Raw genomic sequence first — 23,432 nt, forward strand, 5'->3', positions numbered from 1 at the left:
TGCCTCCACTCTAGTCCCTGGTGCTGCCTACACAAAGATCTGGATCTTATTTCAAGAATTCATCAGTGCCAATTTTATCTCCTACCCCAGGTCTCGACCCTTAGCTGAATTACAATTAGTTGCCCTGAGGATCCTGGAGGAGACTCATTTCAGAGGAAAATGCCTTCTGCTAGGCAGTGCCAATCCATCCTGTAGTTAGCATCTATGAATTTCAACACTGAAAACTGCGTCTGCTAATGTGACCCAGAGAAATCTGTCTTTTACGATGGCCCATATTTGCTGCACTTTAGAAAGGCCTCTCCATAATTTTGAAATTGTTTCTCCCAAATCTCATTTTTAAAACAATCACTGCTAAGTTTTTTCCACAGCTGCCTTGAGAATTTCTTCTTGAAACAAAAATAATGATTGCTTTTCTGAAAAAGGCAGGCTGCAAAATGTAACAGCTAATGTGAGAGACTGAGAGGTGTGGGGGGAGTGCTCTCCTCAGGGCCCCGGGCCTGATCCGCTAAGAAAACTGGGGGCAGCAATCACTGGGGCCTTAGTTCTCATTCTCAGCTGTGAAACAGGACAGAATTTGTTCTCTTCTTTATCTTATTAGGGTTTGGGCTAATACTTTTGCTTTCTGGAGAAATGGAGGCGCTTGGAGAATGCCATTCTTGTAAAATTTACTTTTTCTTTGTAAAGATTGTCATACTATTTTTGCTGTTGTTATCTTATTGCTGAATACAACATTGAGGAAATTGGGATACTAGAGGTGCAAACCACTGCAGTCCAGAACTGGCTGTGTTTGATAGTCTCTGTTTAGCGAGAAGTTTGTCCTTCAGTGCAATGAGAAGTAATTTATCAAGAAGGGCCTGTGGGAACAGAAAGGAGTAGCTCACTTCTACAGATGTTTTACTTGGCCACCTGAGATGGGGAGGGACAAAACCTGCAGTGAGAGCACAGGGACGGGGTTCCTGAACCTGCTCTGCACCCAACTAGCAGTGTGTCTGGGCGTCGGGTTTCCCATTTATAAAAGCAGGTTGAATTACACTTGTGGTTTTCATGCATTTTTAAGCAGTGGTGCTCCTCTTAGTGAACAATTTTTCAGACATCAAATATAGCCCATGGCAGGAGAGGCACCTAGAGCCCACAGGGGGGTATTCCATACTCCCTAACAGTGCTCCCGAGACTCCCCGGGGTCCCTGCTGCTCGGAGGTGCAAGGGGAAAACCATGGAACTAGAGGGTCTTGACATTCCTTTGTAGCCAAGTTTCTGATCTGGATGATGCTTGGTTTGTTTTGGCTCTGAAGGCCTAATGCCCTGTGATGCTCAGAGAGAGATCCCACAAAGGGTTGCAGGTCCCCCCATTCCCACCCCAGGCAGCTGATGCTTTCGAAGAACAGGGTACAGGGGACCTGGACCTGAAACACAAAGACGTGAGCCAGCGCCAGTCACTGTAGGCATGACTGTATCTTCCAGAGCCACATCTGTCTCACAGGCTAAAGGTGACTGTGCCAGTTTGAATGTATTATGTCCCCCAGAAAAAGCCATATTCTTTGATGCAATCTTGTGAGGCAGACATATTAGTGGGGATTAAGTTGGAATGTTTGGATTAGGTTGTTTGCATGGAAATGCGCCCCACCCAACTGGAGGTGATAACTCTGATGAGATAATTTCCATGGAGGCATGGACCCACCCATTCAGGGTGAGCCTTGATCAGTGGAGCCATATAAATGAGCTGGCAAACAGAAGGAACTCAGTGCAGCTGAGAGTGACATTTTGAAGAGGAGCTACAGCCAAGAGGGACACTTTGAAGAAAGCACAGGAGCTGCAGATGAGAGACATTTTGAAGACGGCTGTTGAAAGCAGACTCTTGCTCTGGAGAAGCTAAGAGAGGACAAATACCCCAAGTGCAACTAAGAGTGACATTTTTGAGGAACTGCAGCCTAGCAAGGAACGTCCTAGGAGAAAGTCATTTTGAAACCAGCACTTTGGAGCAGACACCAGCCACGTGCCTTTGCAGCTAACAAAGATTTTCCGGACACCACTGGGCATCCTCCAGTGAAGGTACCCGATTGCTGATGTGTTACCCTGGACACTTTATGGCCTTTAGACTGTAACTGTGTAACCAAATAAACCCCGTTTTATAAAAGCCAATCCATTTCTGGTGTTTTGCATTCTGGAAGCATTAGCAAACTAGAAGGTTTTCCCTGTGTGTCATGTAGCTGTCATATCTTTCCTCCCCTCCTTTTCTCCCTCCCTTTGCCATTCGTTCATTTATTCAATCATTCACTAATTCTGAAAACATTTATTAGCCACCGACTTCTAGACCAGAGATAGTATAGTGGGAGACTGACAATGAATAGTAGTGACAATGATTAATAGTGATGTAATCAGACATTGAGAATAGTGAATAATGGTAGTATGGGGGACCTAGCTGGAGATGGTGTACGAGGAGTCAGCCAGGTGAAGAGCTGGGAAGAGGATGCCCAGGCCGAGGGATCAGCACACGAACTACACCAAGGCAGAAGGGAGCTTGGTGCTTCCCCATCAGCCCTACCCCCCCATATTCTGCAAATCAGCCATAAACAAACATTTGCCAATAACAATAGGACAGAAAGGACCTTGCTCTGCCTGGAGAAGGGCAAGCCAGAGAGTGAGTGAGCACACTTTTCACTGACACGGCCTGAGAAAGAGCACAGCAGTGCGCCTGCCCGGAGCAGGTAGCCAACACCTGTGGGGAGGTGGGGGCATTTGCTCCCAAGGAGCAGAGGCTGTTTATGCTGCAGCACAGTATATAGAAATCTTTTAATCACTTGGGCAATCTGCTCATATTTTCTCCTTTCCACTGGTCGGCTGTGAGCCCTTGCCCTGTGGGTGGCAGGCCCCAGCTGAGAAGGCTGAAGTTGGGAGAGGAGATTGGAAAAAGGAAAGCAGGAGAAAGGGAGAAAAAGGCAGTGGTGGAGTCTGATGTGCCACCTTGTGGCTGTGTGATTCTGGGCAAATCACATTATCCCCAGGCTTCTCATCTGAGATCCAGGGATGCCAAGGCTTCCCTTGGAGATTATTGTCAAGAATTAATGAGAGAACGTAAGGCCTGGCACATAGAAATTATCCCCTCAATGGTGACTGCTATTATTAAAAGAGAAAGGTGAAGGGGTAGGGAGGCAATTTAGGAGGGAAAAACAGTGGTGCATTTGTTTCATGCTTTACAATTTGCAAAGCCCTTTCAACCACATAAAGGGGGAGCCTATACCTGTTTCCCCATCAGCCCTGCAAATTAGCCATAAACAAACATTTGTCAATAGTAATAATAATGCCATAGCTTAAATGTTTATAATGTTAGCTATGTGCCAGGCAATGTCCTAAGCACTTTACATGTATTAACTCATTTAAGAGTCACAGCCACATAAGAGGGAGACTATCATAATCCCAATTCACAGATGAAGAAACTGAAGCCAGAAAGGTTAAGTGACTGGGTCAAGGCCACAGAGTTAGTAAGACAGGGCCAGGATCAAATATGTAACTATTGCCAGGGTCTCTGCCAAAGAGCAGGCTACATAGACAAGAAAGACCCAGCCCCTGCTGTCAGTGGGCTCAGAGAACTTGCTTCATGGGCACAAGTGAATCGAAGACAATGTGCTAAATGCTACTGTAACTGTGATGGTTAAGCTCATGGGTCACCTTGGCCAGGCCATGGCGTCCAGTTGTTTGGTTAAGCAAGCACTGGCCTGATTGTTACTGTGAAGGGATTTCGGGGAGTTAAATTATTAGTCAGTTGACTGTATCTATGGCTGATTACATCTACAATCAACAAAGGAGACTGCCTTTAGCAATTAGAGAAGCCTCATCCAACCATTTGAAGGCCTTAAAGGGTGAACTGAGGATTTCAGCAACCAGAAAGAAGTTCTATCTACTTCAGCCAGTCAGCTTCTCCTAGGAAATTCATTGAAACCTCCACTGGAGTTCCCAGCTTGTGGCCTCCCATACAGAATCTGGACTTGCCCATCCCCACTGTCACGTGAGCCAATTCCTACAATAAAGCTCATAATATTTACATAATATTTCCCTGGAGAACCCTGGATAACACAGCAACCACGGCCGAAGGGCTAAGGGAATAGAGGAAACGAGATCAATGGTGAAGGAGATGGATGTGGTGGTCCCTGCTCTCGGGACCACAGTATATAGTAGGGGAGGCACACAACGAACCAATGTTTACACAAATAAATATTTTAATTTCACCTATGTTAAGTGCTAGGAAGGAAAAGTAAAGGGTGTCATTAGAATGCATGTATTCCAAGGGTTAGAGAGGACTTTATAGTGGTGATAAGAACCGAGTTACATATGTATGTGTGTGTATATGGGTGTGCGTGTGTGCACACACACTGTGGCCTCTGTGCTAAAGGCATGTAATTAAGAGCGTGGTATTAAAACCGGCTGACTGGTAGATGAGTTGCTCCTGAAATGGTCACCTTTAATTATTTTAGAGTGCATTTGGACTCCCTCTCTTCACTGCTTATTAGTGCCTCTGAAAGAATGCAAGCAGCAGAAAGGGCTTCTCTTGATTTTACTTTGACTGGTAAAAGCTTTGATGCAAAGAATATGAGATCACTGGCTGGAGGGCAATTTAGTTTTGCATTTCATTTTTGGCCCCACCTCAGTGTCTTTTAAACCCAAGACTGAGAATTATTCCACGGGATGAAAAGTACAGCTAAGAGGCTCTGCAGTGTGGGCTGTGGTCAAGATCACATGCTCGGGGCTAGACAGACACTGTTTGGTCACTGCACTGCCATGTGAGAGAGATGGGACCGAGGGTAAGTTTAGCTTCTCTGAGTCTTGGGTTTCTCGTCATAAAATGGCATGGCAGGTACTGTAGGTGGGCTCACTTAATCCACTTCTCCCTTTCTTACCTCTGCTAAACAAGCCAAAAAATGAAACACTCATATTTCTGGCCTTCCTTGCAGGGTGCCCAGATGTCAGAGCCCTGGCCAAAAGTCTCTGGGGAGATGCTGCTGATAAGAAGGCAAAACCTTGACAAAAGGAAGCTTTGTGCCCTTTGCCTCTGTGCCTTCCTCCTGCCTGAAAGGCAGACTTTCCAGAGGCATTTGGTGACCATTAGGGTTAGGACAGAGGAAGAAATAAGAAGGCTGGTTATTTGATGATGGCCTTGAGCAGCTGTATCAGTCCTGCAGTTCTCTTGCTATGAAAAAAAATTGAATAAAACCCTTAACTTGTTTGTGGTGCTGTTAATCAAGATTCCTGGTATTTGCAATTAACTGCATTTCCAAATGAATACAAATGGGATGAAAATAGAACCTACTTCATAGACTGTTGTGGATTAAATGGGGTGATGTGTGTATAGCACAAGGCCCCTGGCCTGGCACCCAACAAGCATTCAGTCCATGGTGGTGCAGGTGCTGAAGCTGAGGAAGGAGGAGGAGGGAAAATCTGCCACCGGCGGTGAGTCATGCATGGTGCGGGGCGGCGGGAGGGCAGGAAGCTGGGGGGACAGGTCCTACCTCGGTCACTGAAGTCATCGACCAGCACAATCTCGGCAATGAGTTCCGGGGGCGAGCGGTTCAGCACGCTGTGGACAGTGCGGAGGAGGGAGGACCAGCCCTCGTTGTGGAAGGGGATGATGATGCTTGTGTTGGGGAGTGTCTCCAGGTAGGTTTTGTGGTTGCAGCTAGAGGAAGAGATGGGAGAGGGAGTGAATGGATTCAGCTCTCACCTTGCCACGAGAACACAGGCACATGGTTCGGATAACTACAAATCCCACTTTCTCTCCATTCTCCTTCCCTCCAGTCCCTGGCAACCAACAATCTGTTCGTTATTCTATCCCTGCAGATTTACCTATTCTGGATATTTTACATAAATGGAATCAAATAATAAGTGGCCTTTTCTGTGTGGTTTCTTTTACTTAGCTTGATGTTTCCAAGGTTCATCCATGTTGTAGCAGGCATCAGTGCTTCCTTCCTTTTCATGGTTGAATAAAAATCCATTTTACGAATATACCACATTTTGTTTATCAATTCATCATTGATAGATATTTGGGTTGTATTGGGGATTGAATCATGTCCCCCTCAAAAGGCATGTATAGGTCCCAACCTCTGGTCCTGTGGGTGTAAAGAGGACCCTTGAAGATGTTATTAGTTAAGCTGCGCCCAAAGTGAGTGAGGTGGGCCTTGATCCAATAGGGCTGAGGTCCTCATAAGGAAAGGAAAGTGAAGCCATGGGCAGCAGCCAGAAGCTGAAAGTCAGTGCAACCTAGAAGAGAAAGAAGATACTGCCATGTGTGTTGCCATGTGACGGAAAAGCCAAGAAACTCCAAAGATTGCCAGCCAGCCAGAAGATACAAACCCCAGAAGAAAGCAAGTCTTCTCACTTCTGAACCCATAAGCCAATAAAATTCCTGTTGTTAAGTCAATCCATTGAATGGTATTTGTTTTAGCAGCCAGGAAATTAATACAGGTTGTTTTTTATTTTTTTGGTTATTATGAATAATGCTGCTATGAATATCTGTGTACAAGTGTTTGTGTGGACATGCTTTCAATAACACCTATGAGTGGAATTACTGGGTTATATGGTAACTCTATATTTAACTTTCTGAAGAACTGCCAAACTGCTTTCCAAAGTGCCTGCACCATTTTACATTCCCACTGGCAGCATATAAAGGTTCTAATTTCTCTGCATCCTCATCAACATTTGTTATTATCTCTCTCTTTAATCACAACCATCCTAGTGGGTGTGAAGTGGTATTTCATTATGGTTTGATTTTCATTTTCCTAGTGACTAATGACGTTGAACATCTTTCCATGTGCTTACTGGCCATTTGCATATCTTCTTTAGAGAAATGTCTACTAATTGTCTATTTCATTTTGAATTGTTCATTGCTAGCATATAGAAATATAATTGACTTTTATATATTGATCTTGTATCTTGCAACCTTGCTGAACTAGTCATTCATTCTAATAGAATTTTTGTGGATTCTTCAAGGATTTTTTATATACAAATCATGTCATCTGCAAATAGAGATAGTTTTACTACTTCCTTTACAGTCGGGATGCCTTTTATCTCTCTTTCTTGCCTAAGTGCGCCCTGGCCAGACCTCTCAGTACAACGTTGAATAGAAGTGGTGAGAGTGGACATCCTTGTCTTGTTCCTAATCTGAGAAGGAAAGCTTTCAGTCTTTTTACTGTTAAGTATGATGTTAGCTGTGGGCTTTTCATAGATGATCTTTATCAGATTGAGGAAGTTCCCTTCTATTTTTAGTTTGTTGAGTGTTTTTATTGTGAAAGGGTATTAGATTTTTTCAAATGCTTTCTCTGTGTCTACTGAGAGGGCTGTGTGGGTTTTTACTCTGTTTATCTTGTATATTCTATTAATTTTCTATTAATAAGATAGATTATATTGATTATTTCTCATATTTGGAACCAACTTTCTATTCCTGGGATAAATCCCACTTAGTCATGGGGCATAATCTTTTTTGTATGTTGATGGATTTGGGTTGCTAGCATTTTGTAGAGGGATTTTGAGTGTATACTGATAAGGAACATTTGTCTGAAGTTTTCTTTTCTTGTGAGGTGTCTGATTTTATATATTGGATCTCTTTTGCTAAAACCCTAGGTTAATATTAACATAATTATTTAATTGCTTTATCATACAATATATAATAGTTTCATAAAAACAATACTAATATTATTACCAACAATATGATTACAGAAAACAGTTTAAGATTTTCTTTTTGTCCTTCATTTCTTTTTGTCTACAGGGTATATATTTCATTGGGGATGTACAGCAAAATTTTTATGTTTTGAAACCACTTGAAAAAATTCCTCTTTGTATGGTTATGTCACCAACTCAATACACAGTTGGGTTCATTTATTTCATTTAGCATTTGATTTTTAGGAATTGCATTTTATGTTTTGATTTTGATTTAATGTTGTTTTATAATTATGTATTTACTTGGTGCCAAAGACAAATCTGCAAAATAAGATAAACAAGATAACTTAGAGAATTCTGGCTTTATCTCTGTTGCCTCCTTACTGTTCCTTTTCTCCCTCTAGGAATGATTTTATTTTGTGGCTTATCCTTCTATTTTTTCTTTTCTTTCTTTTTTTAGTATGAGCAACTATGTATGTAAACTCCTAACCCCTCACTTTTTTTTGAATAAATGGTATCATGCTATATACATTTTTTTTTACCTTGCTTTTCCCCCTTAACATTATAATCTGGAGGTCTATCCATAAGAGGTCTACCAGCCACTGGCAGAGGGCATTGCCTTGAGCAAGGCAGTCTCCTGCTGTCAGTCTCCTGCTACTCAATTCCCCATGAGCACAGCTATAGGCTGCTCATGGCCCGTAGTCCCAACAGTGGGGGATGGGTGCATCGCTACAGAGGGAATCTGGGCAGCCACTACCTTGTTCACAATAATGTGCACAACAACCCTACATGGAAGGCGTCTTTACTCTCCCCATTTTACACCAGGGACCTGAGGCACAGAGGGGTTGAAGAAACTTGCCCAAAGTCACACAACTAGAAACAGACAGGGCCAGGATTTGAGCCAGGGTAGTCTGGCCCCCAGCCTGCATGTTCTAGCATTATAGTGACACCTAGGAATTGTTTCAGAATCCACAATCTCACAAGATCCCCAAGAGGCAGGCAGGCAAGGCAGGGCTCACCAGCCCTGTTTTATAGAAGTCACTGAGGCTCAAGGCAGGGGAGGTAGCCTATCCAGGTGACAGTGTAACTCCTGCTGGAACAGCACTTGATAGAGGGACATAGACCTGCATCTGGTAATGGGGACAGGTTCTAGGGATTAGGGCTTGGACATCTTTCAGGGCAGCAGCATCATTCTGCCTTCTGGTTGGAGACAAGTGTGGACAGTGTGTAAAGTAATGCTCAAGACAATCTGGTGAGGAAGAGGGGAAACCAAGGGAAGGAAGCTCAGAGAGGCAAAGGAATATGCCTAGGAACATGGGGGCTCTAAACAATGGGGCATCCCCTCTGTTTGCTTATAAGTCAGGGTCCTTCCCATCTCAGGCCTTTACCTAGGATGCCCTCCCCACCATACTTTACCTGACTGCCTGGCTAGCTTCTCCTCACACTTCCACATCCCAGCTTAGACGTGGCTCCTCGGGGCAGTCTTCCCTGAAGCCCTACCCATTCTAAAGCAGGTCCCTCCTGATAACATATCTCAGAGGCTGGCCAAAACTACAGCCAAATTTGGTGGCTTGCTCTTTTTTGTGATCTGCAGGTAAAACGGCTTTTACATTTCCAAAGAGCTGTAAAACCAAACCAATTCAAACTAAACAGAAGAGAAAACAAAGCCTATGCCACAGAGACCCTCTGCAAGCTGCAAAGCCTGAAATATTCACCGACTGGCCCTTTACAGAAAAAGTCTGCTAACCCCTATTCTATCTCATAACACCCTATTTTAGTCTTCCTTGCCCTTAATATACTCAACAGTTATATATATTTTACTTGGGTGTTGACCTGTATCTCTCTCTGCTAGCATGTAAGTTCCATGCTGAGGGTGATTTTTATGTATAGCCTAGCACCGTGCCAGGAAAATACTGTGTGATCAATGAATATGAATTGAGTGAGTGAATGAACGATCCCAGAGTTCGCCCAGTCTTCTTCACCACTTTCCATGTTTTTTTCTCTATATGTCTCTCTGGCTTTGCAGATGTAGGGGCTCTGTAACGACTGGGTGGCGATTCTTGTGAGAAACACTCTAGTCCCTGCCTGGGGAGAAGTGGGAGTCTGCGGAGGTGGGGGCATCTCACGCACAGCACAACCCAGTGAGCTCGGGCTGAGGGCACCTCACAGCTGCTCCGCTGGGAGGAGAGTGGGAATCTTCCCAGGGCCCAGGAGAGGGGGCCTGAGGATAGGCAGGCTCCGAGGCAACAAGGAAGCTGTCCATCTGTGTCTCCAGCTGGAAACCAGGTGTGGTAGGCAGAGTAATGGCTCCTGAAAGATTTTCAACCCTGGATCCTGGAACCTGTGAACATGTTCCTTACCTGGCAAAAGGGATTTTGCAGACGTGATTAAGATTAAGGACCGTGAGGTAGGGAGACTGTCCTGGATTACCCAAGTGGGCCAAATCTAACCACCTGAGTCCTTACAAGCCCAGAACCTTTCCTGCCTGGGTCAGAGAGATGAGGGAGAGAAGGAAGAGAGATTCAAAGCACTGCTGGCTTTGAAGATGGAGAACAGGGGCCAAGAGTCAAGGAACGTGGGTTGCCTCTGGAAGCTGGAGACGGCCCTCATTTACAGCCAGCAGGGAAAGGGGATCGTAGTCCTATAACCACAAGGAACTGAATTCTGCCAACAACCTGAACAACCAAGGAAATGGATCCTTCTCTAGAGCTCCCAGAAAGGAACACATCCCTACCAACACTTTGATTTTAGCCTGAGACCCATGTTGGACTTCTGACCTAGGGAAATGTAAGATAACAAATTTGGGTTGTTTAAGATGCTAAATTTGTAGTAATTCGTCATGGCAGCTAATACACTGGGAATCACCCTTAATAACATTTTTCCCAATATCTAAACATTAATTATTTGCAAACATTTTAAAAAAATAGATTTCACATAAAAATCCTTATTTCTGCTTTCCTTAAAACATTGGGAAGACCTGGTGACACTGGACCAAGTTTTACGGGGCAGCAATAGGCTGGAAGCTGACAGTGGCTGCCCCTCTCTGCGGGCAGGTGCTCGCCCCATTCCCTGCTGTCCTACACCAGGCCTGCTTCACTCCCTTACATTACCTCCCAGGCCCCTAGAGAGGATTGGATTTGGGAGCCCAGAAGTAAAAGGCATTGTGTACAGGGATGAGGGGGCTGTCCAAAAGACCAGTGAGAAGTTTGGGGGTGGGGGGCTCTAAGTCTGGGGTAATGCAGGTAACAAAATCCATCCTTCACATGCCGTTGCAAGCCACTGTTCCATGGTAAAACGGGGTCAGGATCTCCCTGCAACTTACTTTGAAATGCATCCTTGATGGATGGAAAGAGGATGGGTAGATTCGTGATAAAGTAAATAGAAGAATGTTAATTGTAAAATCTAGATAGCACGAACATGAGTGTTCACTGTATAATTCTCTCAACTTTTCTGTAGGTCTGAGAATTTTCAGAATGAAACTTTGGTCGGGTCCATGGTTTCCTTAGTCTCAAGGCAGCAAGGGAAGGTGCGGGAGGCAGGCATGAACCCTTGGGGTTCTGGCGGTAAGCTCATTTCCAGCTATGTGAACAGGACTCCCCCTAATTCCAGCAGACCAGTTTTGATGGTCACATAAGTCTCTCTCTTTCCCGTTGGGACCTTACAGGCTGCTTTCATGTCCCCTCTTGCTCTTTCTTCCATCTTGCTGGACTGTTTTAATCCAGTCCCCATGCAGCCCTCCTCTGCCCCCACCCACCACGTCTCCCACCATTTGATCATTTCAGCCAGCCTTTTCTGGCAACCTCCTCCTACTTCATTATGTTGACCTTCACAAATAAAATGAAAGCGCCTCCTCTTGAAAATCCCTTTTCCTTAACTCAGCTGACTTCTTTGTGGCCAGGAAAACAGGTGATATCTATAGTTTTCTACATAAGTTCCTGCCTTCCATACAATTTCACAGGAGGCTTGCTCGATTGAAGCAGGGTTAGAGGAGGGGAGGGAGTTTGGCTGTAATAAATTGCCTGGAGTCCAAGTGGTGAAATACAAGATAGCTATTACTGTGGCTGTCTCATACCCCAGAAGCTGGGCGCCACAGCCTGCCAGCAGATACACAAACATAATCATGTATTAAGGGAAATAGACAATGCCACGATAGACTAAATTCACTTCTAATTTAATTCCATTGTGGAATTAAAGATTATTCAGAACTCAAATAAAAGGCTCAGCTTGGATCACAGCCCTGAACTTGTGCCATTTTTATATTTGGTCTACTCTCTTTCCCTTCATCCCTCCTTCTCCCTCCATTCATTCATTTATTAAATAAACACAAACGACACTTTCACTTTTGGCATGAGTACTAGTCATTAGTTTTGTCCCAGCTTAGTAGAGGCTATTTGTTTAAATAAAGAATTGTATGACATACTCAAATTAATCTCTCCAGTATCAGCAGGGAACCCAGGAAGAAAACTGTGCCACAAACCTGTCCACAGGTCACCTTCATGTTGGCAGCCTATGAAAAGCTCCACTCTCTTTATTGGGCCTCAGATCCCAGTGAGTGGGAGGGTTAGGGAGGAGGACTGAGGATGGCACTCCTAGCTCAGGAGTCCCTTTTCAGACTTGTCTGCATGTTGTGTCTTCAAATCTCAACACTGGACAGTGGAGTTTGCCCATTCTTTTGTGTATGATAAACAAGAAGCCCATCCGTTTGCTGGGATACCTTCAGACAACAGCTCAGAGACTCTGGTCTCCAGGAAAGTGAGACGGGCACCACTGCTTCTAATGCAAAGAGGATGGGCTTAGCTACCACAGTGAACCAAGACATAATAACCCTGCCTGCTTGTGGTTCATTACGCCTGACAGTTTACAGAGCACTTTTCCTTCTCTCTCCTCTAATTGGAATACACCTCTCGGAGGCAGGTGAACCAGGGAGTGCTAAACCCATTTTCCAGGTAAGGAGAATGGAGCCCAAAGGGGTGAGTAACTTGGAGCCAGGACTCAAATGCAAATATTACTTATTTAAAATAACACTTCTAGGGCTTTTCTTGATGACAAGAGTAATAATTGCTCAATGTGCACAGTGTGGGAAACACAGAAAGGCTCAAAGGGAGATGACAACCACAGCCAACATTCTGCCTGATGCCCACCCCTGGGGACACCTTGGCTGACATTCCAGGCAGACTTTCCTCTGGGTTCTCCTCTGCACATGGACCTGCTTCTGCAACACAGCCTCCAGTTCAGAGACTCTTTTCACAGACTCTTTCATGCCCCCCACCTCCCAGATGGCGTCTGAGTCTGCATGGGTTTCTAGACACAGCACTGCCCCCCCAAGATGCCTGGAAAAGCCCCTGTGGGGCAGGATCAGACAGAGTGGTATCTCCAGAGAGGATCAAAGCAGTGATACTGTGAGGCTTCCAGCAATGCAGCAATCTTGATGCCCTTTTGGCTCAATATTTCTGGCCCTGTCAAAGAAGAGGCAGCTGTGGAGTTTAGAATCTTACAACTAGGATCTGAGTGGAAATCCTTTTATTCCCTGCACAAGCACTTCCATTGTCAATTGGTGTGCTAGTTTGAATGTATTACGTCCCCCAGAAAAAGCCATATTCTTTGATGCAATCTTGTGGGGCAGACATATTAGTGAGGATTAAGTTGGAACCTTTGGATTTGGTTGTTTGCATGGAAATGCGCTCCACCCAATTGTAGGTGGTAACACTGATGAGATGTTTCCAGGGAGGCATGGCCTCATCCATTCAGGGTGGGCCTTGATCAGTAGAGCCATATTAACAAGCTGACAAACAGAAGGAACTCAGTGCAGCTGTGAGTGACATTTTGAAGAGGCGTTACAGCCAAGAGGGACACTTAGAAGAAGGCACTGGAACTGAGAGAGGAGCTTCAGCTTACAGAGACATTTTGAAGACGGCTGTTGCTCTGGAGAAGCTGAGAGAGGACAAATACCCTAAGTGCAACTAAGAGTGACATTTTTGAGGAACTGCAGCCTGGAGGGGAACGTTCTGGGAGAAAGCCATTTTGAAACCAGAACTTTGGAGCAGATGCCAGCCACATGCCTTCCCAGCTAACAGAGGTTTTCTGGACACCATTGGCCATCCTCCAGTGAAGGTACCCGATTGTTGATGTGTTACCTTGGACACTTTATGGCCTTAAGACTGTAACTGTGTAACCAAATAAACCCCTTATAAAAGCCAATCCATCTCTGGTGTTTTGCATTCCAGCAGCATTAGCAAACTAGAACACTTGGTTCACAGTCTGATGAGTTTCCAACCCTGACTGGGCAAAGTTTAGTTAAAAACATACAGCCCAAGGACTCAGGACTCAGTGGTATGGTCAGGGATATTTGTTGACGCACAGTTAGAAATATTGAAGAGTGGAAATAAAGTGAAAGTCCATCAAGAGGGAAGATGAAATAAATGATGAAAAATTGAAACTAGGGAATACTGATAAGCAGTCATAAAATAAGGTAAGAATAGTGCACTCTGGGTGTCACGGCTTGGAGCACTTTGTTGGGGGCTAATGGGGCGTCCCTCCTTCCAGGCACGTGGGCTAGACCTCCCAGCCTTCAGGCTTGCCTTGCTCCCCACCTGAATGTCAACGCATGGAGTGGGGTGTCGAGTGCCCTGGACCAAGACCTCAAAAATTGGAGTTTCTGATTACAGACAGGCCTTCACGGCAAAGCTGGGTGGAGACAATAGAAGAGGGTGGCTGCAGAAGAAATATCATTGCTTTATTTGGAGACAATAATGCCTGATACTGGGTTGAAAAAGTGGAACCCAAGGGAGTGAAGCCACCATGTAAATAACTGGGAAATTGAGGCTGAGAGACATTAAGTTTCACCCCTGAGGCCACACAACCAGTATAGAGTGGAAACAAGATGAGCACCCCCATGTGTCTGCATGTCAACTCATACTCGCTGCATTCCATGCTGGGGCAGGAGGAAAGTGGGCACTAATGCACAGGGAGCCCTTGGAACACATGTATTCCCATGGATGATTCTCTCATTACTTCAGTTTACTAAATACCTTTTGTGCATAATGGAATTATTTATTGACGAGGCAGCAGGCTAGCACACAGCATAAGTCCCACTAGGATTTGAAATGTTCCCTCTAAGTGGAGGTTAGGAAGAACAAGGAGTATTGTTGGCCTGGAGAATTGGTCACACTAAAGCTGAATGGCCGGGACTTTGGGCTTAAATCGCCATTGCCCTGACTGAAGGCTGTTACTCAAGCCATCAGCTCTGTTTTCCCCACAAAGTGCATCACACTGAAAGCTTTATCATCTTCAGGTGGAAAACAGAACTCTCACAATAAAACATCTTCATCACTGAATAGTGGGATGTGACACAGCTTAAATTAAAAAAATAAGGCAACAATGATGATGACAATAATAAAAAACATTCATTAAGGACTTTCAATATGCCAGCCAATGTTCTAAGCACTTAGGATGCATTAAGCCATTTAATTATCACAACAATCTTACAAGGTAGGGACTATTATTATTCCCCTTACACAAAGAGGAAGAAACCGGCACAGAGAAGTTAAGCAACTTGCCTAAGGTCAAATAACTGGTAAAGGATGGAGCCCAGATTTAATCCCATCATGCCCTTTCAAACATATTGATATTTTTATAGGGATAATGTATAAATGCTATTAATTGAATAAGCAAAAAGAAGAAATAATGGATAACAAAGTAAAAACTGAGGGAGTGAGTTATCTGGTTGACGAATATGGTGGCATGAGATGCTGAAATGTGAACAACTAGAAAAACTTGGCACAGCCATCTTCCTCAAAACTCTGGAAAATAGTTAAAAGGTTGCAGTAACTGGGTGAGTGCCAAATCTAGAAAACAGAGCTTTAAAAAGGTAGGAGAAGCTCTTGGCATCCTTGCAGATCCTTCTTCCATCCCAACTGGAGCAGGGTGGAGCCAGCCTGTGCTCCCACTGTTGAGTCCTTGGCCCTGTTTTGGAGGGAGCAGAGTAACCCCAATGAGCATTCTGTGGTGCATGTATGTGGGTGCTGATGTATGGGTGATAATCTAAAGGAGGCAACATGAAAGACTGAACCAGGAAATTCATCTCTGGCTCATCCTCTCAGAACTTGCCCTATGGGCAGAAAGAGCTGGCAGAGAGAGCTAGAGCAGGGTAAGAAACAAGTCAAAGACAAGGATGCCCACTGTCAACACCGTTATTCAATATTGTACTGTATGTTCTAGCCAGAGCAATTAGGCAAGAAAAAGAAGTAAAGGACATCCAAATGGAAAAGAAGAAGTAAACCTCTCCCTATTTGCCGAAGACATGATCTTAAATGTAGAGAATCTTGAAAAATCCACAACAATGTTACTAGAGCTAATAAACAAATTCAGCGAAGTGGTAGGGTATAAGATCAACGTGGAAAAATCAGTGGTATATCTATACACTAGAAATAAACAATTTGAAGAGGAAATCAGGAAAAAAATTCCACGTACAACAGCAACTAATAAATATCTGGGAATAAATTTAATCAAGGATGTAAAGGACTTGTACACAGAAGATGACAAAACAGTGCTAAAAGAAATCAAAGAAGACCTAAATAAATGGAAGGACGTTCCATATTCATGGCTTAGAAGACTAAATATTTTTAAGGTGTCAATTCTACCTAAAACGATGTACAGATCAATGCAATCTCAATCAAAACTCCAATAGCCCAATTGGAAGAAATGAAAAACCAATCATCAAATTTATATGGAAAGGGCTCTGAATAGCCAAAACCATTTTGAAAAAGAAGAGCAAAGTTTGGAGGACTCATACTTCCTGATTTCAAAGCTTATTACAAAGGTACAGTAATCAAAACAACGTGGTACTGGCACAAGGATAGACATATATATATACCAATGGAACAGAATTGAGAGTTCAGAAAGAAATCTGTGGCCAACTGATTTTTGATAAGGGTGCCAAGTACACGCAATGGGGAAAGAAAAGTCATTTCAATAAATGGTGCTGGGAAAACTGGATGCCCACATCCAAAAGAAAGGAGGAGGACACTTACCTCATACCCGATACAAAAATTAACTCAAAATGCTTCAAAGACCTAAATATAAGAACCAAAACTATAAAACTCCTACAAAAAATGTAGAGAAGCATCTTTAGGATCTTGTATTACCCAATGATAGTTTCTTAGACTTTACACCAAAAGCACAAGCAACAATATAAAAAATAGATAAATAGGACTTTGACAAAATTAAAAACTTCTGTACATCACAGGGCTTCATCAAGAAAGTAAAAAGACGACCTACATAATAGAGACGATATCTTGAAACCACATGTGATGGTTAGGTTCATGTGTCAACTTGGCCAGGTGACCGAGCTGTCTGGTCAAGCAAACACTGGCCTAACAATTGCTGTGAGGATGTTTGAGGCTGGTTGATAAACCAACAGGCTGGTTTATTAAATCATCAGTCAGTTGACTGCAGCTGTGACTGATGACTCATCAAAGGGCATGTCTTCCACAATGAGAGAATGCAATTGGCTGGATTTGATCCAATTAATCAGTTGAAGACTTATAAGCAAGAAAGATAGAAGACCTTCACTTCTTCGGCTGCCCAGTGAAGCATTTCCTGAGGAGTTCATCGAAGTTGCCGGTTCATTTCCTGAGGAGTTCATCGGACATCTTCCTAGGAGTTGACAGTTCGTTGACGGCTCCACAGAATCTGGACTCGTGCATACCCAGTTGCATGAGTCACTTTTACAATTTGATAATCAGAGACACCTCTCATTGATTCTGTTTCCCTAGAGAACCCTAACTAATACACCACATATCTGATAAAGGCTTAATATCCAGCATATATAAAGAAATCCCACAACTCAACAACTAAAAGACAAACAACCCAATTAGAAAATGATCAAATGACTTGAATATTTCTCCAAAGAAGATAAGACAAATAACCAATAAGCACATGAAAAGATGTTCAATGTAAGCAGCCATTAGGAAAATGCAAATCAAAACAACGAGATATCATTTCCCATCCACTAGAATTGCTACTCTTCAAAAAGGAGAAAATAATAAGTGTTCAAGAGGATATGGAGAAATAGGAACATCTGTGTGTTGCTGATGGGAATGTAAAATGGTGCAGCCACTATGGAAGATAGTTTGGCAGTTCCTCAGAAAGTTATAGAATTACCATATGACCCAGCAACCCCACTTCTAGGTATATATCCCAAAGAACTGAAAGCAGGGACTTGAACAAATATTTCCATACCAATGTCCATTGTGGCATTACTCACAATTGCCAAAATATGGAAGCAACCCAAGAGTCCATCAATCGATGATGGACAAACAAAATGTGGTATATATACACAATGGAATATTCAGCTGTAAAAAGGAATGAAGTTCTGATACATGTGACAACATGGATGAACCCTGAAGACATCCTGTTCAGTGAAGTAAGCTGGACACAAAACAACAAATATTTGTATGATTCCACTGATATGAAATAATTAAAATAAGTAAATTCATAGAGTCAGAAACCAGAATACAGGTTACCAGGGACCAGGGTGGGAGTACGAAATGTGGAGTTGTGGTGGCTTGGAGCTATGTATGCCACAAAAACATGTTCTTAAACTTAACACATTTCTGTGGGTGTGAACTCTTATAAATGGAAACTTTTGATGCGATTACTTCAGTTAGGGTATGGCCCAACTGACTCAGGATGGGTCTTAATCCTATTACTGAAGGTCTTTTATGGAAGGCCTGAGAGAGAGAAAAAGCCAAAGGAGCAGCCAGAAGTTGAAAGTCAACGGAACTGGGAAGAGGAGAAGCCAGGAGAGGCCACACGTGCACTGCCATATGACAGAGGCGCCCAGGATCAAGGACCACTGGCAGCCATCCCCAGCACAGCAGTCTTTGGGAAGAAAGTTTTGCCTTGATGACACCTTGATATGGACTTTTCTTAGCCTTAAAACCATGAGCCAAAAAATTCCCATTGTTTAAGCCAACCCATTACATGGTATTTGCTTTAGCAATGAGGAAATTAAGACAGGAGTTAATGTTTAATTGGTAGCGAGTTTCTGTTTGGGGTGACAGAAAAGTTTTGTTAATGGATGGTGGTGATGGTAGCACAACATTGTGAATGTAACTAACATCACTGAATTATATATTTGAATGTAGTTAAAAAGGGAAATTTTAGGTTGTATATATGTTACAGAAGAATATTTAAAGAAAACTGAAGCATTATACACCAAACAGTGAATCCTGATGTAAACTATGGACCATAGTTAATAGTATAATTATAATACCATTGTTTCATCAATTGCAAACAAGGTACCAGACTAATGCAAAGTGTTAATAATAAGGAAAACTGCATGTGTGAAGGGGGTATAGGGGAACACCATATTTTCTACATGATTTTTCTATAAGTCTAGTCTTCTAAAAACAAACAAAACAACAATAACAAAATCAAAACAAGGGAACTAAATAGGAGTTTGAATTCCTGGTTTCTACTTTTTGCTCTGCTATGCAGCATCCAAGTCCCTTGTCTCTGGGCCTCAGTTTCCTTTTCTGTCAATGACAGAACCAGACTTATGCAATGGGCAAGTCTTATGTACCTGCTCCGCCTTCCTTCTCATTCTATTGGTAACAGTATCCTGATTTTCCTTGGGAAATCTCTCACCACTTCATTCCACCTGCTCCTAAGTCCCAGAGCGTCCGGGTGGAGCTGACTCCTCCACTGTCTTCCTGATGGGCAAGGGACCCTAGCCTAGTCAACCAGAGCATCACATCTTCCCAGTCACAATAACTGTTTCAGGGATGGGCATGTATAAGTAAGAGTAAATCTTTGCTGAGACAATTGGAAGATATGTAACCTCTTTTCTGGAGAAATTGATCTTGGGAAGATGGAAGCCTAATCCTGTTTGGGACTGCCATGTGGACAGATCCAGTCTTATAATAAAGTTAACACAACAGAAAGTAGAGCCAAGGGAGGACAGAGTTTCTGCTGGTGTCATTTGGGGACCTGGATCCAGCTATGCCTGAAGTCAAAGTCTACTTCAGTCACAGGAGCCAAAACATTTTTTTTTCTTAAGTCAGTTTGAGTTAAGTTTCTGTCACTTTGCTACTATTAGTGCATAATCCATAAGCACTTTCAGTGGAATGAATCTGTTTTGGACACAATCATGACTTTTGAAGGACAACAAGGCAAGCAATTCTCCAGGAATTACCTCTGGTCTGAAAGGGATGGCTTCTTTCTTCCCACTGCAAGATAACTTTGCTCATGCACTGACTGGGAGAAAGTGGCATGAGCACGAGGGTTTGGTGAGGGTGGGAGGCAGTGGGAAGAATGAGAGACAACTTGGCTCATTTGTGACTGAGCTGCCCCACATTTAATACTCCCTAAAGGATTCTGAGTTCCTGGGGCGCAAAGATGAATCTAATATACTGGCCCTTAAGATGCACCCTTGGGCTTAATACTGGAGCAGAATATAAATGAAATCAAAATAAGAAGGAAGCATTTCAAAAACCTCTCTGAGACAACTTTAAAATAGAATAATCTGATCTTTTAAAAAGGAGCCATAAAGAACATTTAATTCCCTAGCATGGGACACCATCCGCAGACCAAATTGGAATGCAGCTCAAATAAACAAATCCTTTATCATACATGCCTGCAGGAGCATGAGGGCTCCAGACCTGGGTTCCAATCCCGACTCTGCAACTCTGCAGCTGTGAGTCCTTGGACTCATTTCTACGCCTCTCTGAGCCTTGATTTCCTCATCCATAAAATATAGCTGGTGACACTGAGAATTAGGTGAGATGGTGAATGTAAAATAGTCAATATACATAAATACAGGGAGGAGTAGCTAACTCTGTCCTTGGAGATATGTAATGTGGAGATCAACTCATCAGAGAACGCTCCTGTTTGCAATTCTCTTGGGAGTCATGGATGACCATCCCACGAAAAGGCCCAGGGCTTCAGTAAGGTTTAAGTAAGTGTTTTAGTTCACTAATGCTGCTAAAATGCAGATGCCCTAAAATGGGCTGGCTTTTACAACGGGGATGTCTTAGTTTACAAGCTTACAGTTCTGAGGCCATGAAAATGTCCAAATCAAGGCATAATCAAGATGACGCTTTCTCCCTGAAAGACCGGCTACTGGCAATCTGGGACTCCTCTGTCACATGGCAAGACACATAGCACATCTGCTGGTCTCTCACCTCTCTCCCGGGTTTCTTTGCTTTCAGTTTCTGGCTGCTCCATCTGTGGCTCTCTTTCTTAGCTTCTACTTCTTTCTCTCTGTTCTCTGTGTCTTTCTCTCTGAGCTTCTGTGTGTTTTTCTCTGTTTCTTTCTCCAAATTTCATCCTCTTATAAAGAACTCCAGTAAGAGGATTAAGACCCACCTGGGGCATGCCTCCACTGAAATAACCTGATAAAAAGGTCCTGTCCACAATAGGTTTATACTCACAGGAATGGATTAGCTTTAAGAACATGATCTTTCCTGGGGCACATAAAGTGTTAAACCATCGCAAATTCTGCTCTTGTGGCTATGAATCCCACCCATCCAGCTCATGTCTCAAACCATTCTCATTTGCTCACCTCCACATTCATTCATGTATTCAAGAAATGTTTGTCAAGCACTTACTACATGGCAGACACTATGCTAAAGCCCTGGGATTACAATGGTGAGGGACAAGTCATTGTCTCTGTCCCCTGGGACAGAGATTCTAATGGGGGAAGACGAATAATATAAGCAGTAATAAAGTACAATTTTTTCCCCTGTCTCCTTGCCTATGGCTGTGAGGTGACGACAGAATGAAAACCACCTAGAAAGAAAAAGGGTGGAAGTATTATGAATGGAACATCTTCTCGCCCAGCCCTGCGCGTTGCCTACAGCAAGCAGAAGATGAATGGCTACTGGGCTGAACTGTAGTTGGGAGGAGCATGGTGTAATTCCTCTTGTTTTACAAGTGAGGAGCTGACACTTCGAGAGGTTAAGTGGTGATCCCGTGTCACATGGCCAGCTAGTGACAGACTGGGAGTAGAAACTGGTTCCTAAGTTTAGTCACAACACAAAGGATCCTTTGGAAACTGTGGCTACAAACACACACTAAATCATACACAGGTTTCAAGGAGCCAAGGTCTGCATCATGTTCCAAGTGCCACTATAAGCTTGGCGGATTCATGGGTGGATGGATCATAAGCCTAGAGAAGTAGGATATTTGGGTATCTTCAGATGAACTTCAACAACTAAAAGAATATACTAGTAAAAATGTAGATGCTTTAAATATGCCAGCTTATGTCCACTCAATGTTTGTCCTCAGTTCTCAGAAGTAGTTTGTTATGGGGTGGAGCCCAAAAGACCACTTATTGGCTGAAGAGTCTTGGGCAAGTTACCAAACCTCCGCAAGGTTCAGCTTCCTCCTTTGTAAAATGGGAATGTCTGTCTTGCAGGTTTGAGCTGACACGTGACTAAGAAAAGGACCAACTCTGTAAACATGAGGAAGTATCAGGTACCATCTCGATCCAAAAGGAAAGTCTATGCCGGTCAGGCCAATCACAGTACCTGCCAGGCCCCTGCTTTGCTTCTTATACAAACAGCCATGCCCATAGACCTGACCAAGGAAGGAGGCCTGGGTGGGCCTAGGACTGCCCCTTCACTGGCCATGGCTGCTTGGGGAAGGAGCAGAGCCCTGATTCAAGGGCAGCAAAGCCTTTGACTCGCCAGTGGCCAATGGTCTAGCAAGAAATCTGTGCCCAAATGGGGTTCACCAGGCCAATGTAATTCTCTTTCTTGGAGACTTGACCTTGATGTATGGAAAGGGGGTCAAAAAGTTAATGAGGGGAATAGACACAGAGGTACACAGGGAGGAGCTAAGGTCTCCCTGTCACATGGCCAGCTAGTGTCAGGCTGGGAGTAGGAACTGGTTCCTAAGTTTAGTCACAACACAAAGACAGGATCCTTTGGAAACTGTGGCTATAAACACACATCTAAATCATACACAGGTTTCAAGGGATACAAGAATTCTTGTTGTTGAGGGAGTCATAACAGAACCTGGAGGCCAGACCTGGGAGGAGCCTCCTATTTCAGACACTGAGACACCTGGCTGTGACACAGCTCCTCCTCCTGGGAAGGCTTTTCTCACATCCCCATGGGACATGGCCACCTAGCCAACATTCTGTTCCTTTTATTGCCCCGCCTCCTTTAGGGGACTCTTCATTATTTAAGGTAACATCACAGCCAAGGAAGGGCACCCTGTTAGTAAATCCATTCCCTGGAAAGAAAAACAAAAAAACAGGCATCCAAAGGTTGTAGTGGAGCTGGAACAAGTATTTTTTTATAAATTATTTGGAAAATTATTAGGTACTTTAGTAAGTAGAATTTCTAAACTTCAGAAATATAACTAATATGGAAATCTGGGCTCCCAAGACACAGACACTGAGACTGCTGGGAGAGGATGTTACTGTTCCAGACAATGAGCAAAGCCCTCTCGATACTGTGCTAACTGGGCCACCATGACATCAGTGCAGTTACTTGCAGTCCAAAGCTCTGCACACTGTAGCAAATTGTTTTCCAGTGATTAGAAGGGTAAATTTTTTTTAAGGCAATGATTATTCTAAAAATCATTGTGAAGTGACTGTTTAGAAGCTCCCACTGTTTGGACTCCCACATAAACAATCTTCTGGAAATTCTCATGGGAACCAAATTCTACATTACCCTCCTCCAACAGATGACAACTGTGGATTTTTTCATTGTCCAGATGAGGTCTGTTGGGAGCTGGTTTGTGTGTTTTGGGGATGGAAGAAGCCAGGACCTCTTTGG

The 23,432-nt window shown here is 43.5% G+C and overlaps 1 protein-coding gene across 1 annotated transcript in view; it reads right to left on the reverse strand.

Moving 5' to 3' along the window:
- Positions 1-23,432, reverse strand: part of GALNT10 (polypeptide N-acetylgalactosaminyltransferase 10) — a 244,112-nt gene that overhangs the window by 109,337 nt on the left and 111,343 nt on the right. The window contains exon 4 of the mRNA XM_037799553.1: positions 5,502-5,668. Coding sequence (XP_037655481.1) covers positions 5,502-5,668 — 167 coding nt within the window. The remainder of the gene's footprint in view (positions 1-5,501; positions 5,669-23,432) is intronic.

Source organism: Choloepus didactylus, chromosome 11, assembly GCF_015220235.1.
Source record: "Choloepus didactylus isolate mChoDid1 chromosome 11, mChoDid1.pri, whole genome shotgun sequence".
Lineage (NCBI taxonomy): Eukaryota > Metazoa > Chordata > Mammalia > Pilosa > Megalonychidae > Choloepus > Choloepus didactylus.